Source organism: Drosophila miranda, chromosome XL, assembly GCF_003369915.1.
Source record: "Drosophila miranda strain MSH22 chromosome XL, D.miranda_PacBio2.1, whole genome shotgun sequence".
Classification (NCBI taxonomy): domain Eukaryota; kingdom Metazoa; phylum Arthropoda; class Insecta; order Diptera; family Drosophilidae; genus Drosophila; species Drosophila miranda.
This window is the reverse complement of record NC_046673.1, coordinates 10,924,457-10,941,013: the sequence shown is the minus strand read 5'-3', so window position 1 is coordinate 10,941,013 and position 16,557 is coordinate 10,924,457. Positions and strand designations below refer to the sequence as shown.

Here is a 16,557-nt window from a genome sequence, read left to right as displayed (position 1 = left end):
AACATCTCTTTAAGTGATATTTCAAAAGATTTTTAACATGTAGGGTGTAGGAATTGAAGTGAAATTGCTCCAGATTTTCGGTAGATGATTATAAAGCTTGAAAACCAATCGAAATCATGGAAGTTTTTGAAGAGTCTAAGCTCTCTTACATATTTATAAATTTTTTTTTTAATTCTTATTTTTCAAAGTCCTCTATAAACTTTTTGAAAAACTTAACTGGAAATGAAAATGATTACAGTCATCAGCCAGCTCATTAAAAAAAGATCTATAGCCATATCATGGGATATTTAATCATTTTCTCCTACTGTATTTACGAATGGACAGGTTTATCTGTTTCAGGAAATTTTGCATGGACTATTGAAAAATGTTTACCCCCAACACGATCATGATGAGCTTTAATAAAAATGATGTCACTATATGTATATGTATTATATTTATTACATATTAATGTTAAAATCAAACATCTACCTTTCTCGGTCACTTCACGCTCCCAAAAAATAGCTGGAAAAAAGAGTGAATTTTCACTTGTATATCACCACATCCTGTACTACATCTTTCACTCACTTCATAATCTCTTAGAATCTGTTGATTAATCTCATCTGAAAAATCGTATTATGGGAAATTCCTAAAAAAAAATTATGTTTTCAACTAAAATATACGTTAAAACTCATAAGTATCTAAAAAAACGAAACCAAAGCACAACACGAATACAGGGAAATTCCATGACGAAATAATGGGAAATCGGCCAAACGCCAAGCTGGGAAATTTTCGCTGCAAGCAGGCAAATTTGGATTGGATGTGGAATGTAGGATGCTTTGTGTGGGAATTTTACGCTCAAAATGTCTCTTTGATTTGTCCATCAAATGCCAGAGGGGCAGCGATGCGGGATGTGCGTGGGTGATGGGGGATGTAGCATTATTGCGGACGGATATGAAAACTTAGGGAATGACAGGCAGGAAATTGCAGAACTGTTTTATGGTATTTGAAAATAACTAATGATAAATGAGGGAATGGCAAAACAGGGTGGGGGAGGGGGCACTGATGTCGGTCCTGTATCGCACAGATTGAATATTGAATTTTCAGGAACAACTTTTGAAAGGCTGGAATCATAAGTTCTTCTTAGATTTTGCATCTTTCGATCTATCGTTGGTAAAAGCTATGATTTCCCTATCGTCAGTTTTCCTTAAATCTTTAATTTTCCATCTTTCTATCTATTGGTTCAAAGCGCACGTTGAATACTTTTCTGTCTCATTATCCTATTAGGGGATAACAAAAACTAAGATAATTATTCCCCCCATTCCCATTCCTCAAAATGTGGCCAGTTGTGGTCTCGATTTACGATTGGACCAATTAATGAGCGTGTTAATTGGCCCTCATTGGGACAGATAGACCATAACCCAAGGATGTCAACCGCATATCATATTGTGGGCATCAAAAACATAGCCGGGCGACAGCGACAGCGACACGCCCACCGCTTGCATCCTGGCCATCCTGATTCTGTGGCACGAACCACTGAAATTTAAGCGAGTGATCAACAGATGCAGCGCGACCAGGAGGCACAACAGCACACATGTGTGTCGCTAATAGAAACGCCCACTTTTTTGGGTGTCTTCGACAATAAAAAATCTCTCGGTTTGCAATTCAAGCCAAAGTCGAAGCGTGGCAACCCCTGCACTGAATGGGCAACAACCCTGTGGTTTCCCCCATCCTTTTGCAACCGCTTATTCACATAGCGGCTGCCCCTACCACTGCCACTACTGCCACTGCTGCTGCTGTTGCTGCCCCTGCTCCAGTGGATGGCACACCACACAAAGCCAAGTCACACGAAATTATGGCAATTACGCTAAGCAGCGCATTTATTTTTATGAGCCCACGAATTATGAATAATTGCGAATGCGAACCAGCAACAAGAAAACAACACAGAACTATACGTGAGAGATGTGGCTGTGCCCCCACCCACCAGCGGAGTGGAGGGGAAAAATCAAAGAAAAACAACATCGTTAGCAGACATGTTCGAAAATCCATTTTGACATTCAGAAAGAGAGCGTAGACATAATGAAAAACAATACCCGAAACGTCCTCCAATCGAAGTCCCCATCTCCACCGCTCCATCCATGCGGCTTCAATGTGGGAGGATGGGTGGATTCGTCATTAGGCTCATAAAATTGCAATGACTTGGCACACACGCACGCCCCCACATACTGACAGACAGACAGACAGACAATGGGGGAACAATCTTGACAAATGACAAAACAACTAAACTAAATGCTCCATGGAGATCGAATCGAATTTGGAAATATCCTGGATACCGGGAGCATTACTAAAACCTTCAGAAAAAGTAGTACTCGTAGCAAAATCCCACAAAAAATTGAATACCTTCTTTGCTATCCAACACTTATTCCTCATTCGATTGTGCTGTTTCTATTGAACTTCACATACATTCTCTTAATGGGGTTGGACTTTCCACTGGACTTAAGAATAAGAATGAAAAAACTGATCCGCCAATACATAAATTTGTTCACTGCATCTATCCTCATTATGCAAACCATTTTAAAGACTAAAAATGTCCTTACTATGAGTATTTTACAGCACTCCACTTAGACCATTAAGTGGGGGGAGGGGCAACATAATTTTCTATAATTCTAAGACTTTCCGTACTGCTAATGACCTCTTTATGAGATATATTCTTTATACATAGAAAACATAAGCATACACCTATATGCTTCTATTAAACATTGCGCTATGATGGCATTGTCCAACACTCTCAGTGCTGCCCATCACTTTGATGGCTGCCATCTTATGCGGGGATTTTCTGAAGGGAATTTTGGCACATTCCTTCAACGACAAAGACGACGACGATGAGGACATCAAAGCCATCAACGACAACAACGATTGACATTCATTGGCTAGTTTGATGCTCGTCTCTGGTCTGTCCGTCTGTCTGTCGTTTGTCGCCTGTCAACCCCCAAAAAATATATAATACATTCTTCTCTCGGGGCTCTACCGGATGCTCCTTGGTCCTTGCTCTTTTGGGTGCTGTCGCGATTGATTTTCCCTAGCGCCAACTTCTGGGCAGGTCCCGGTCCCGGTCCCCTGCCTCCCTTCCACGCTGTTTGTGCGCTCCGGCGGCAAATAAATTACATTGTAATTTGTGTCCCCCGGTTGTTATGGCCCTGTCTGCCCACCTCCCTCCCCCTTAGACATCCTCCTCCGTCTCGTCCTTGGGCTAGACTCTACTCTTGGCCAACCCTCAACTTTGCAGCATACTCGTACATTCGTGGCGACATGTATTATATACTCTTGAAGACGGGTATGGGGACTTTCATCTGCAACTCCGCTATTAGGATCATATGCTCTTATTTCTATGCGATCACTTTTTCATTGATTTCTGCTAAAGCTGTAACTAGTTTGGTGATTATTGCAGAATTCCGACTCATTTCTTGTGTTTCATTCACTGAAAATAACTTTTGGAATCCCTGGGAGCTTATAAAACATCAGCTGTATTTTGTTTATTGTGGGTTACTTTTTTATAAAACATATCGTGAAAAAGAATGCAACAATGCTGTGAATGATATGCTTATAATTCCTGCTACAAATTAGCAGTAGTACTCTTCGTGGCTTTGGATTGGCTTAAATTGGAATGATTTAGTGTCTTTCATGTAAGTATATAATCCATTCATAAACTTTGTCTGAGAGAAAATATTCATTATTTTTCTGAATCAAGCTACATTTTCGGTTTTTCATGGGTTTTATACTCGGTACTCATAAAGTCGCTCTCTCCCAGTGAGAGTTTCCTCCAGTGAGTATCTTGATGTCGAGGCACGTGTGCCTCTGCAGTAAGCAATATCACAAATTTGTCCTAGCTCAAATCAAATTGTATCCAAAATCCAAAAATCATACAAAAGAATCTGTAAGGGTATCTCAACCTTCGACCCTCGAGGATATTAGTTCTTTCTAGTCGTTCTTGTTGTTGTTGTTGCCTCGTAGTGTGGGCTCGTAATTTCATTTCGAGTGGCTTTTGGCCCACCGCCCACCGTTTTGGCATTGCCATGCAGCAGCAGAAGCAGAAGCATCCCTTGCCCCCGAAATGAGGCAGGAGGCAGGAGCCGGCAGCCTCTAGCTCATTTAAAGTTGATGGTGTGTGAAAAAATGTGAACAGATTGTTATGTAATTGAGTTTTTAGGCAGCCGTTTTGAGGTCGCCTTTTGCGGCCGCCTCCTTGGATGTCCTTCTGCCTGTGCTACTGCCACCACTGCCCCGCTGCTTTGTTGTTGTTGCCACATTTTGTTACATTTATTTGTCGCTTGATTTGATTCTTATTTCCTTTTCCTTTGCCTTTGCCTTTGCCTTCCTCTGCTTCTGTGCCACACGTCTCTGTGCTGTGTCCCCCTCACGGGTCGACTTCCCCCCTGTCGCCTTTTGCCACTCAGTGGTTTATTTGCCATATCAATACCAGAGCCAGGGACAAGGAACAGGGAAAGGAGCTGAAGAAGGGGCTGTTTTAGTTGACCGATTTGTGTGGTTGGAAGGAGGTTAAGTTGTGTGGTTGAAATGGGCTGGACATTGCCTGAATGGCCATGGGACGAGTCGAGGTCGGAGACGGAGAAGGGGCTCTGCATCATTGATTTAATGTATCGTAATCAGCGCAATCTGTTGGATCATTCCCTCTCTATAAGGTGTCAGGGATTCGAGGGAGAGTGTGCTTTCGGGGGAGTACAACTTCAGATTGAATGTCAATGGAATGGAATATACGGTCTCAGAACACTTTGTAATTTCATTCAGTATCAATATCGCAACATAACAAAACTAGAAAAACGCATAATTATATTTTTTACAAATTTGCAATGGACAACCCCTTGGCATCGGTGCTGCCTTATATAATTGCCATTTTACATGGCAAGCCCCTCCAGAGTAAGTATTTTAAAGGACATGCATACCAATACCAATAGTATATGGGGAATCGGGAATTGACTTCTCCTCTTACTCGTAGGCGCCGCCGTGGATGATATGTGCCGTCAAATCGAAGCGTGTGCTCAGATGGATGAAGCCATGATGGCCCTCATCCGTTCATTCGACACCCCCAAGGAGGCTGTGCAGTATGGGATAGAGTTGGGCATGGATATGGGCCTTCTCGCCCAGTCGAATGGGATACTCCGCATTCCTATCAAGTTGGCCAAGCGCAGTCCCGGGGACGAGCCCCCATGCAACGTGGAGGTTGAGTACGTGGATCTTCGGAGCAGTGTTCAGCAGCGGGAGCTTCCGTGCAACAACGAGGAGTCTCTGTGCAACGCCGCGGATAAGGAGCCGCTGTTCAGCGACGAGAGGGGGGAGTCCTGTTACAGCATTGAAGAGCCTCTCATCCCAGGCCAAGTGCTCCGATCGGCAATGAAGCGACTGCCTGGAACCACTAACCACTAACAGCCTTCCATCGTAGCATTGGCCAGCGGAAGATGACCAAGACCCGGGCTAAGATCACTACAGGAGGCGCCGGTGGCAAGGATATGCGTCAAATCTAGGAGCCTAGTCATAACCAATGCCAAATTAACCCCAAAAAACAATCTGTTCAATATCTGATTTTTCCTCTACAGATGATTCCTCCTTTCCTGCAACGAAATGGCATCTTTCTTTACATATGATTTGAATAAAAGGTATTAGCTTTATTTTTGTCAATTTCACAGTCAATTTTTACTTTTGAATATTCGTGTCTGATTTTGCACTGTGAATTCTTGCTAAAAATTTACTACTCTCGAAGCTAGTCTTTCTCTACAGTGATGTTTCCTGATAAACTTTCTCTAATTTCTTATTATGCAGTTGAGTTCTTTACGCTGATTTAGGCCTTCTTAAGATTTCTGCCTACTTTTTATGGGTATTTTGTTTGTTGAAGTTTAACAAGTTCCTTGGAAAACGTGGAACGTGGAAAAAAAGATTCGTATGATTTCGATACACAACATGATCAGGGGTGACGTGAATGGCCCTGGCTTGTTGAGCCGCATAAACTTCATTATTCCTATTAGATCCACTCTTAACTTTATAGTAACTTTGTTCCTTCGTGTACTCTACTATCTGCTACTGATTTCCATCTTCTCATAAATTGTTAATACATAAATGAGTGCATGTTTAGTTCTCTTAGTCAGTTTAGCTCTCATTTTCCATAAATATTAATTAGTCTAGCATCTACCTATCTTTCCTGCATGTACAAGACCGGTTCGGATAAACGCGCCGTCCGTCATGCGGCAGTGCCCATCGGTTGGTGGGGTGGGAGGTGTGATACGTTTTTGCTACGATCTAATAATAATATTCGATTGCATGTCATTCTAACAAGTTCTTTCGGATGTTGTAGATGATACTTCTTTAGGTTATGATTCAAATGCAGATCAGCTCTGATGTTCTTATCCGCTGACTATTTATTGTTTCACCTCTCACTACCGTTCCGTTCTTGCGTTCTTGCAGACCAGATTTGAGCTTTCTCTCCTTATTCTCCCAATGAAGTGATCTTCCATGCCGATCATTGGTTACTGCCAATCATTCCCCACTCCCGGAGTGTCCATCACATTGGTCATGCCACATCCACATCCCCCCAACTCTCATTCTCGCTTTGTCCCTGTATTTCGGTTGCATGTAACCACCGATCAAGGGCCAAACGATCCGACTGTCGGAGTTCTCTTTCTGGGTGCCGCCTGCACCGTGCTCCCTGTGCCCTGCTCCCTTCACCCTGCACCGTGCACCATTCGGTGCTGCTTCTTATTAGCTTGCATTAAGACCCAGCAGGGTTTTCACACCTCTGACGCCCCACTGCGCCTCTGCTGGCCGACAAACGGGGCAGAACCGAGAGGCAGGAATGAAGATGCCACAGAGACAGACAGAGAGAGAGGGAGCGAGTCCCTCAAGGGGGAGATGGAGGAACGTTGCCACAGCGCACGCGCGGTGCAATCAAATTCGAATCACTTTGCATCTTTGAGATCTCAATAAAAATCTTTTCTTGTCCGTTGCCGTTCCAGGCTGTTGTTTCTGTTGTTGCTGCATTGCCATTGCCGTTGACTTTAATTGTTGCCGCAGGAGCATTGCTCAAATATTAATTGGTTTTTTCTCTTTCTCTGTGTGTGCCACGCGGAGGCAGAGATTTCGACTTCGCCTTCGACTCCGAGGATTTCTGGCTAAAACGAGAGAATGGTGGGAGGAGGAGACGAAGGCAACGGATCCCTTTTCTTTCTGCCAGACTTTGTGTTGGTGTTGCCTGCCCCGCATTGTTGCATTGTTGTTTCTGCGGTGCCTGCTGCAAAAATTAATTACGATATCATGATTTACAAAATTAGCCGCAAATGGTGCGGCCTTTTCCTCTGTTAGGTCTCCTCCTCCTCCTCTTCCCCCACTCCTTCAGCCCCTTCTGGGACTCTGCTCTTCAGCTCTTCTGATACTCTGGTCTCTTCCTGGCTGCCTGATTCTTCTGCTCCCCGTATCCTCTTCCACTACTCACCCTCTGGCCCACTGATTCTTCTGCTTATCTGCGTAGGGGCTTGGGCGTGGCAAGAGTCGACTGGATCTTCCTGGGACTCCGACCAGGGCGATGCAGCCACCAAATGTGAGCGCTTTTAGAGGTCTCCCACCAAAGATAATATTTAAATGCGTTTAAATCTTGTAAGTGTAATTCATTCTTTAAAAAAACCATAGAGACCAGGAAGCAGATCAATGATGCAGTAAAGATCAGGGACGAATATTCAGAAGTATGAAATGATACTGGATTGTGATATTCAAATCAGATATAAAGCATCAGTAATGGATCTGAAATACAGAGGGTATGTACAATATGCTACAATACATTGTCTAAGGCATAAAGTTGGGTATAAAATTACAATATGTGGAAAGAACGGATCTAACGGTGGCTGCCTGTTTAAAGAAATCAAAACTCAGGCATTTTCCATCATGGTGTAATCAACAATCAAGCATGGGTGTTTTTGGTAAATAGTGTTCGAATCGGTTGGCACGCTTGGATCGCGGGAACTTCCCACCAGCGCCTCCTGCAGTGCCGCTAACACGGGTCTTGGTCAACTTCCTCTGGTCCCTGGGCTTGCCCACCTGCTACGATGGAATGTTGTTAGGGGGTCAGAGGTCTGTTCATTCGGTTCAGTCGGAGTTCTTGGTCTGGGGATGAGAGGCTTCTAAATGCTGTCACAGGGCTCCCCCTTCTCGTCGCTGAGCAGAGACTCCTAATCCGTGGCGTTGCTGGACACTGCTCCGTAGATCTATGTACTCAACCCCGATGTTGCATGGGGGCTTGTCCCCGGGACTGCGTTTAGCCAACTTGATAGGAATGCGGAGTATCCCATTCAACTGGGCGAGAAGGCCCATATCCACGCCCAACTCTATCCCATACTGCACAGCCTCCTTGGGGGTGTCGAATGAACGGATGAGGGCCATCATGGCTTCATCCATCTGAGCACACGCTTCGATTTGACGGCACATATCATCCACGGCGGCCCCTACGAGTAGGAGGAGAAGTCAATTCCCGATTCCCCATATACTTTTCCTTTAATATACTTACGCTGGAGGGGCTTGCCATGTAAAATGCCAATTATATAGGGCAACCCCGATGACAAGGGTTTGGGGTTGATTTGGTCCATTGTAAATTTATAGAAATATATGTAATTGCATTTGCAGTAATTTGTATGTTTTGTGTGACTTGATCTTTGACTTGTGACACTACAAAGGCTTCTGGGACTAGCATTATTCCTAAATTATTTTACCCTTTGTGATAGCAATTGTTGATCGTGTTCATAGGATAATGAACAAATTTCGCAACACAACCATTCATTGGACAACCTCATGGAAGCTGTGAGATTTTGAATAATGGGGAAATATCTAGGGACCTACTCGCGCTGTCCACATTCACAGATCACTGGCCCACTGACAACCTTTCGATCGTTTCAGGTGTGCAAACATCGTCCGAAGGCTGCCCGAAAGATGGGGAAGCGTTGCCGCTAGGGAATCCCCTTACGATTCTTATTCTGAATACAGGCATCTCTAATGGATAGGGGCTATGAGAAGGGGTATTATTCCAAGGAGTTGGGTTATTAAGAATGGGTTAATGGTTTGCGGTAGCCACTGAAGAGTGGATGGAGTGATGAGGCGATGTCTAAATGTGGGAATCCTCCTCCCCTTCGATTATTCGATGTACAGTTGCTGGGGCTGGCTCCCCTTCCAGTGGGAGGTGGGGGGGGGGCCTTCAAGTGCGAGAGTATCGCAATTGAACGCTTTGCACTAATTACTTTCGCAATTACGCTACGCGTCTTGGGAGCCAAAATGCGTTCGCACTTCCCATCATTAGGCCCACAGTAGCCCCATTCAAGTGCCATTTCGCCCCAACCACACTCCCCGTCGCAGTGGCATATTAATCAAATTAGCTCCAATTTTTTGTGCCCCTGCCCCTGCCCCTGCCCCATGCCAGTGCCCCATGCCAGTGCCACTGCCACTGCCTTTGGCTTACTGTTAGGCGTTTAATTAGCCTTTTTGCTTTTTTCTGCTGCCCTGCCGATCGCAGAAATCATTTTAATTGATGTCGCTTTGATGATGAGCGTAGCAGCGTCCACAGCGTCGACTCGACCACAAACAATTGAGTTGTCAACTCAACTGTGCCCCAGAGTGTGGCACAGCCGTAGCATCGAGGGGCAGAAATGGGAGCTGCCACTGGAGTCGGAGCTGGGGCGTTGATGACATTAATAAACGCAATGCGCATATGCAAAAAGAGCAGCCACAGAAGAATGCAAAGAAGAAACTGCCGCGAGTAGGGGCCTGCGAAGTAAGGGCCGAAGAGGTGCTACAAAGAGGAGCAAGAGGGTGCCAGAAAGAGAAGCAAATGCAGGAGCAGCCATAAGAAAAACAATGTTAATTACTGCCGCCAAAAAAGAGCGACAAAATTGTAACAGTGGCAGTGCCCACAGCCCTTCGGTGGAGAAGGAGGCGTGGCCAGCCAGCCAGCCAGACCGAAGGGCGGAGACAAGTGTGTGGCAAGTGTGGCAAGTGGTGCATAACTGGAGCGCGGAAACGTAACGCGCTGCCCAAGGCCGATCAGGTGGCGCATTAATTGCCACAGCAGATCTCTCAAAACTGTGGGATAGTCACTGGCTGGCTCCTCCTGTTCCCCTTCCTAATGGCTAGCAGCACTGATTGCCTGTGGAAGGACTCTCCTCAGCTGGGGTCCTGTCAGACTGCTGCCCGGAAGTGACCTGCGCCCCAGGGCACGGACATTATGGAAGGACATTAAGTCTGTAAAGCTCCAAAGGGTACTTTTTTTTACAAAAATCAAAGAGCAGACCATACGAATGATAGAAAGCAGGACGTTGATCCTCCAAAAGAACAATCGCTGGATCTTTGTAATGCCTTCAACTCTTATGGTGACCCCCACACTAAATGGTGAATATCCCATCGATTGGTGACCCCATCAAATCAGCAATTCGGTAAGGAAATATCTTTAAAGGACCTTCAAACTTTAGAGAAACCAACCAAAGATCCATTGATGTGCCCCTGGGGACTCCTTCAACGAATATCCTTCAAATGGTGACCCATTCGTTGTGGCAACTAAGTCGCAAATCCTTGGCACTCGCTCGCAACGCAACTCAACGGCACACGAGCACACGCATCGATTTCACGGCTTGGAAACCACAAGAGCGCGCCTCCGCTGGGACCAAAACGCTTGAGAGGATTGCCTGCCAGTACGTGGCACATTCTGTGGATATTTCACGCCTCCTTTGGTGCTCCCTTTTTGGGAGAGTAGCCAAACTAACCACCAGACAGGATGCCGAGGATGAGGATGAGACAGCAGCGGTGCGCTGCTTGCCGATAAGGATATGACAAATTTCACGCGCTTAGCGCAAAAAGGACAACAAAGGAGGTGGCTTGACAGGGCAAGGTGGACGCCGTCAGCGGCTTACCTTTCGAGACGGGTAGAGGCTTTTGTCAGATTTCCAAAAGCCGAAAAAAAAACCAAACACCAAAAATCGAAAACCCCGAAACCCCGAAACCCCGAAAACTGAAGTCAAGATAGCAATCACCGGGGATGAAGAGAGCACTGTGCGGCGCTCGGCTCGACTCGACTCGCACTTTAATCAATCGCAACCGATTTGTCGGCTTAACATGTACAACATGACGCAAATAGAAGGCCCTGCCAGGAGGCAAGGAGGCAGAAACACAGGGAGGCAGGAGCTCTGAAGCCCCGGAGGGTGGCCGGCATTAAAGTGAGCAATCGACAAGGATTAGCGTCTGCCTGGGAGTCCGATTTGTTTGACTGGTGGCTTGTGTTTTGGGTTGGGCTTAGCGGGTATTGCCTGTAAAGTGGCCTGCTAATAGTTGTTTAGAGCGTGGGAAGGCGATGATGAGAGCGAGCGGCAATGGGATTAGCAAAACAAGGGAATATCTGATAGACACTCCGCAGCCACATGATAGAGTCGAAGCATCCACAGCAATGGTGAGATGCAACGAAACAGGGATAAACAATGATCTTTGATATCTTTCCCAAGAAGAAAAGAGATTCTGCCTTAAATTTATATGTTTTTAGCTTTATTTTTACTCGAAATTAAATCAAAATTGATCCTTTTCTGCATGTTAAGTTCGGTTGGTTTGGTTATACGAGTAGCGGGCAATGCAGCAGCGCTCCTCGGTCGGTTGTGTTGCTTTTTATGCCAAAGATCCGCGCGCAACAGGCTTCGGTAATGGTGATCTATTTCAGTGGTGATTTGGTAATTTTTAGTAGAGAAACGAGTGCATCCTTTGTCAGAGAGGCAAGTCCTTGATTTTCAGTATTCTTCTTCTCCAAATCAATGCAATGGTTCCATAGAACAAACTTCGAGTGGGTTAAAGCCAAGGAAAAATCTCAAGAATATCCTATCAGACACTTTCCCATGCCCTTGGACTTAACATAATTTTACTCAGATTTCCTATTCCCATCCAAGAGCAATATTCCGGATGAATTGTCGGTCGTGTCCAATGGGATGATGGGATAACAATTTATAATGGCTTAAGTACGATTTACGAGTGTATATGCGGCGGCGGCTAATCAGGGAACCAGCATCAACATTGTCTCTGGACAAACCCTCGAATCCTCGAATCCTCGAATCCTCGAACCCTCGAACCCTAACCCTAACCATCAAGAAACCGTTGAATCCTCCCCTTGGCAATGGGCACACGACCAAAACGAGAGCCTGGACCCTTGACAATGGCTCTATTTTTATGCGATTTACTTGTTTTGATAAACATTCGACATTTCTGACAGTCAAACGACACCCAAAAATGGAGATGCGATGAGATGATGAGACGGGATACGACGAACCCCAAAACAAAGCTGCTGCTGCTGCTGCTGGCCTGCTGGAAATAATTTGAAAATTACTTCTATATTTTTATGAAGGTCGCGTGCGGTTTGGTCGTGATCAAAACCGAAGATAGGCTGAACCGAAATACGAGTGTAAATCATATAGTATGCTCGCATAAATCTACATACACTCGTCGGAGAGTGCAGAACTTTTGTTTTTAGTTCACTTTATTGTTTGATAAGTATTGCGATAATAATTCCGGCAGCACATTGGAGAATCGGGGGCAAGGACGAACGCTTAACACCCCTAGAACCCCCACACTTGCAACAGCTCGTGGTGTGGTGTGGTGGGGGTTGGAGGGGATGGGTCATCAAATTGAGATTTATGGAAAAGTTAACAGCGTTTTATGCGCATTTGCGGGGTATCGTTAAATGGACACAGTACCATCTCCCATCCAGAGAACCCCATCCAGCAGAAGCAGCAGCAACAGCAGTCCGTCAGGCCGTCACTCAATCCTTCGGAAGAAGGGTGGAGAGGGGGTTGGAGGCACTAATAAGCACCTTGGGCCTTTGGCCAAAAGGACAACCGGTGGGCAAATTGGATTACTTCATTTCATTTCTCTGCTCCGTGTCTCGGGTGTCTCGGGTGTCTCGGGCGTCTCGGGTGTCGGCTAACATCAAGAAGCAACGCAACACAACACACCTTCAGAGCCGACTTCTACCTTCAGAGATCCAGCTCCAGCTCCAGTTTTGTGAGTGGGAAATAAATAAAAACAAATTTACAGTCCAGACATTTGGTCGATTGATTTCGGGCATTGCAGCAACCCCAGGGGCACACTGCAATCGAAGAAGAGTTGTAGGACTCCATCTTCATCTTTAACTTCAGCTTCAGGTTCGTGTTCCTCCTCTTTCTCTCTCTCTCTCTCTACCTCTCCCGCTCCCTCGCTGTGTGTGTTTCGTTTGGAGCTTCGGCTGTTCACTGTTCGCTTGCAAATTGCCGCATATTTGTTGAGTAATTACGCTTTAACTTGTAATAAAGAAGACAAACAATAAAACGAGGCCCCAGCCGTGATCCCCCTGCCTCACAGAGCGGCACGGCAGGGTAGGGTAGGGTAGGGTAGGGGAGTGGAGTGCTGCTGCCCCAACTGGCGGCGTGTTCTCAATTGAAAAGCGTGAATAACAAACGTGAACGGGGCGCAAATTGGTTAAAAGAGTCCGAGAGTCGAGAGAGATCTCTTCAAAAGTCTTTGTGAAATGCGTTTATGCGGTTTCAGAATAACGTGATTTTATGTGCTGAGAAAAGTGATGCATTAAGTGGGACAGACAATAACTCTCTCCTTCTCTGTGGCAATTAGCCATTCAGTTTTTTCAATATTCCTCCCAAAAATCGTATACATTGAATTGAAATATTTCCCCTCTTTAGTTACCAAAAGCTCAAATAAAACATTATTGAAAAGTGCTGCTAATCGATGTATTATCGAGATTTCATCGAAAATGAATTCCGGGTATTACTCTCTTTTCCCCCATTCTTTTTCCCTTATTCTTCAGCACACAGAAGATAGTTTTTTCAACTAAACAAAGTCCAGAATCATTTTGGCGAAAAGAAAAGGCCCCTTCCCGGGAAGAGTCAGCGGAATAGCAGCGCCCGAGAGAAGTGTTAGAGGGAAGAAAGGGGGTCCAGAGAGAAGGTCGGCGCAATCCCGAGTGCCAGTGCAGCAGTACTATTCCAAGTCGGAGTCCGAGTCCCAATCCGAATGGATGCTCGAGTGAGTGCTCCTTTCCGACTGGGCTAAAACCATAAAATGCATTATTATGCTAAATGACTATAAAAATCACGTTTACAATCCATTTATGCCTGGGATAATAACCCATGCCCATTCCCCACTCCCATTCCATCCTGCTTGGCAGGAGGCGGCGCATCAGGGCATCAGAGAGAGGGCTGAGAGAGGGCTCTGGGAGGCTGCAGATGGACGTTGGACGGGCTGTTGGGATGTTGGCTAAAACCCTGAAAGGCAGCATTTGTTTACGCCGCGAATAATTGAGTTATCTGATCTCCAGGTCCCAGTCCCAGTCTCAGTCCCAGAGAGCAACAGAGCCGCCACGAGGGTGGAGCTGCAGTGGAGGCTCTGGCTCTGCAGACACGAAAAGTGACTTTTGGATATGGTGGGTGCGGGCGGGGGGATGCTTGCTGCAAACGAGGGCCGTCTTTTCTAGGATTGAAGAGTGCGCTTTCGGTGGACGGTGGCGGCTGCTATGGCTATGAGGCAGACGGACAGTGGACGGACGAGCGTGCTGAGCCACATTGCATGTTTTGGCACTGGCACTGGCCCTGGCACTGGCACTGGCACTGGCACTGGCACTGGCACTGGCAGCAGGTAGGTGTGGCAGCAGCAGCAGCAGCAGGGTTTATGTAGCAAATTGTTTGGGGGCACATTAGAAGGTAACCACTGTCGTTCCCTGCCGTCTTGTACTTGTTCCTCTTGCTTCTCGGTTCCTGCTTCTTCCCCTGCCTCTGCCGCTTTTCCTGGCTGTTGCTCCTGCCCCTTGTTCCTGCTCTTACCCCTACCTCTGGCCAAGTCCATTGGTAATGACTTTATTTGGTTGCTGCGTTAATGGGGCGCGCTCTTCTGCTGCTGCTGCTACTCCTCCTTCTGCCTCTTCTCTACTTCTTTCTTCACTGCTCCTGCCCCTCCTTCTGCTTCCTTGTGCATTCGGTTGTCGGCTCGGGCAGCGCAAATTGAAAGCGCATTTTAAAATTTTTCACACCTGAAAATTATTTCGTTTCCAGACATCGTTTTTTCTTGACGGACGGTCCGTCCGCTCATCCTCATCCCAGCGGGAGGGTGAGGGTGTGCGGGGCAGGCCGACTGTCGGCAAGTGCAGCGAATTCCGAGTGCGGCTGCAAAACACTTTTCCCGTAGCGCCGTCCACAAAAAAAACAAAAAACACCAAAAAGGTGCCGACCATCCAACCATCGGGCCATCGAACGTCGAACGTCGAAACTCGGACCATCGGCGGCTGCAATTAATCAAAATTTAATTTCAAATAGCGACGTTGACGGCGCTGCACTGCACTGCACACTCCACACTCCACTATCGAAGCCGAAAAAATTGAATTGAAAAAAGTCTAAAGAGAAAACCGGTAAAAGAAAATGTAATTAATCACGAGACGGTTGCTGCTCGTCTCGTTGTTTGGGAAAAATGAAAAGCCACAAAAACACGAAAAGCAACAGAGGATACATGAGGCGGAGGCACAAACAAAAAAGCCGAAACAAAAGAGGCATCAAAAGTCGACCAGTTTCCAGGTTTTTGTTGGGAGAGAAGAGGCGCCCCCTCTTGCAATCCGTTACAATTTATAGCACCTATTTTCCAAAATTATTCGAAGAAAAATGATGTTCTTCCCCCATTATGATCTTTCGACTGAACTGATGAATGCTTCCCCACTCATTTATGAGTCTTGATTGCATGATTGTGGGAGGGGAACACACCTTTTCGACATTAACTAAGCCATTGATTGAGTGATTGAAAGCGCAAGTTTAAGAGGACTAGCTAATATAGTAGTTTCGCCTTAATAATTGTTCGCGTCTAACTGAATTGGAGACCTGTGGCTCCATCTAGATTTTAATTTTTCTGCCATTAACTCTTGAGTGTGCAACATATCTTCAAGGCATCGTAGTCGAGTGCCTCGACAGTGTAATACCCTGTATTGAATGGTTTAATAATGAGAATATGGGCATTTCCGCCAAAAAGTCTACCATGCCAAAAAACATTAAATGTCAATAAAAACAGGTTTCCCTTTCCACTCCTGTCCCGACATTATTTCATTTATTGAAAGTTACCGAATTTTCCCAGTTTACTTTGAACCCTATAAAAAAGTCAAAAGTTTGCAATTCTTGTAGTTATTTTTTCTTTAGTATTATCTCTTATAAGAGGGGTAATTCTTAATAAAAGGTTTTCCCCAGTTTTCGGTAACACTATGCCAGTAATGCAGGTCAATTTCTCCACGGACTTACAACAAATAGCTTGGAAAATCAAATTGAATATTTGATATACATATGTACATATGTATGTGCAGACAAATTTGTATATAGATAGTCCAACCCAGTTTGCGGAGTTTCGCTATTTTGTACCCTAACCTCATAAGTCACTTCTGTTTTTTGTAACGCAACGTCCGGTCAAATTTGTACTTACATATACCTTTAAAACCGTAGGTTCAATTACCCAAAACCTATTGAGCTAGAATAATTTTGTTTGACTTTT

General features: G+C 45.5%; 1 protein-coding gene across 1 annotated transcript; it reads left to right on the top strand.

Moving 5' to 3' along the window:
- The first annotated feature begins 4,759 nt into the window (after window positions 1-4,759).
- On the top strand, window positions 4,760-5,663 carry LOC108151634. The gene is made up of 2 exons (XM_017280342.2): window positions 4,760-4,911; window positions 4,991-5,663. Exons 1-2 carry the CDS (start codon window positions 4,845-4,847, stop codon window positions 5,416-5,418), a joined length of 495 nt encoding a protein of 164 aa, XP_017135831.1. The 5' UTR covers window positions 4,760-4,844; the 3' UTR covers window positions 5,419-5,663.
- Window positions 5,664-16,557: the final 10,894 nt, after the last annotated feature.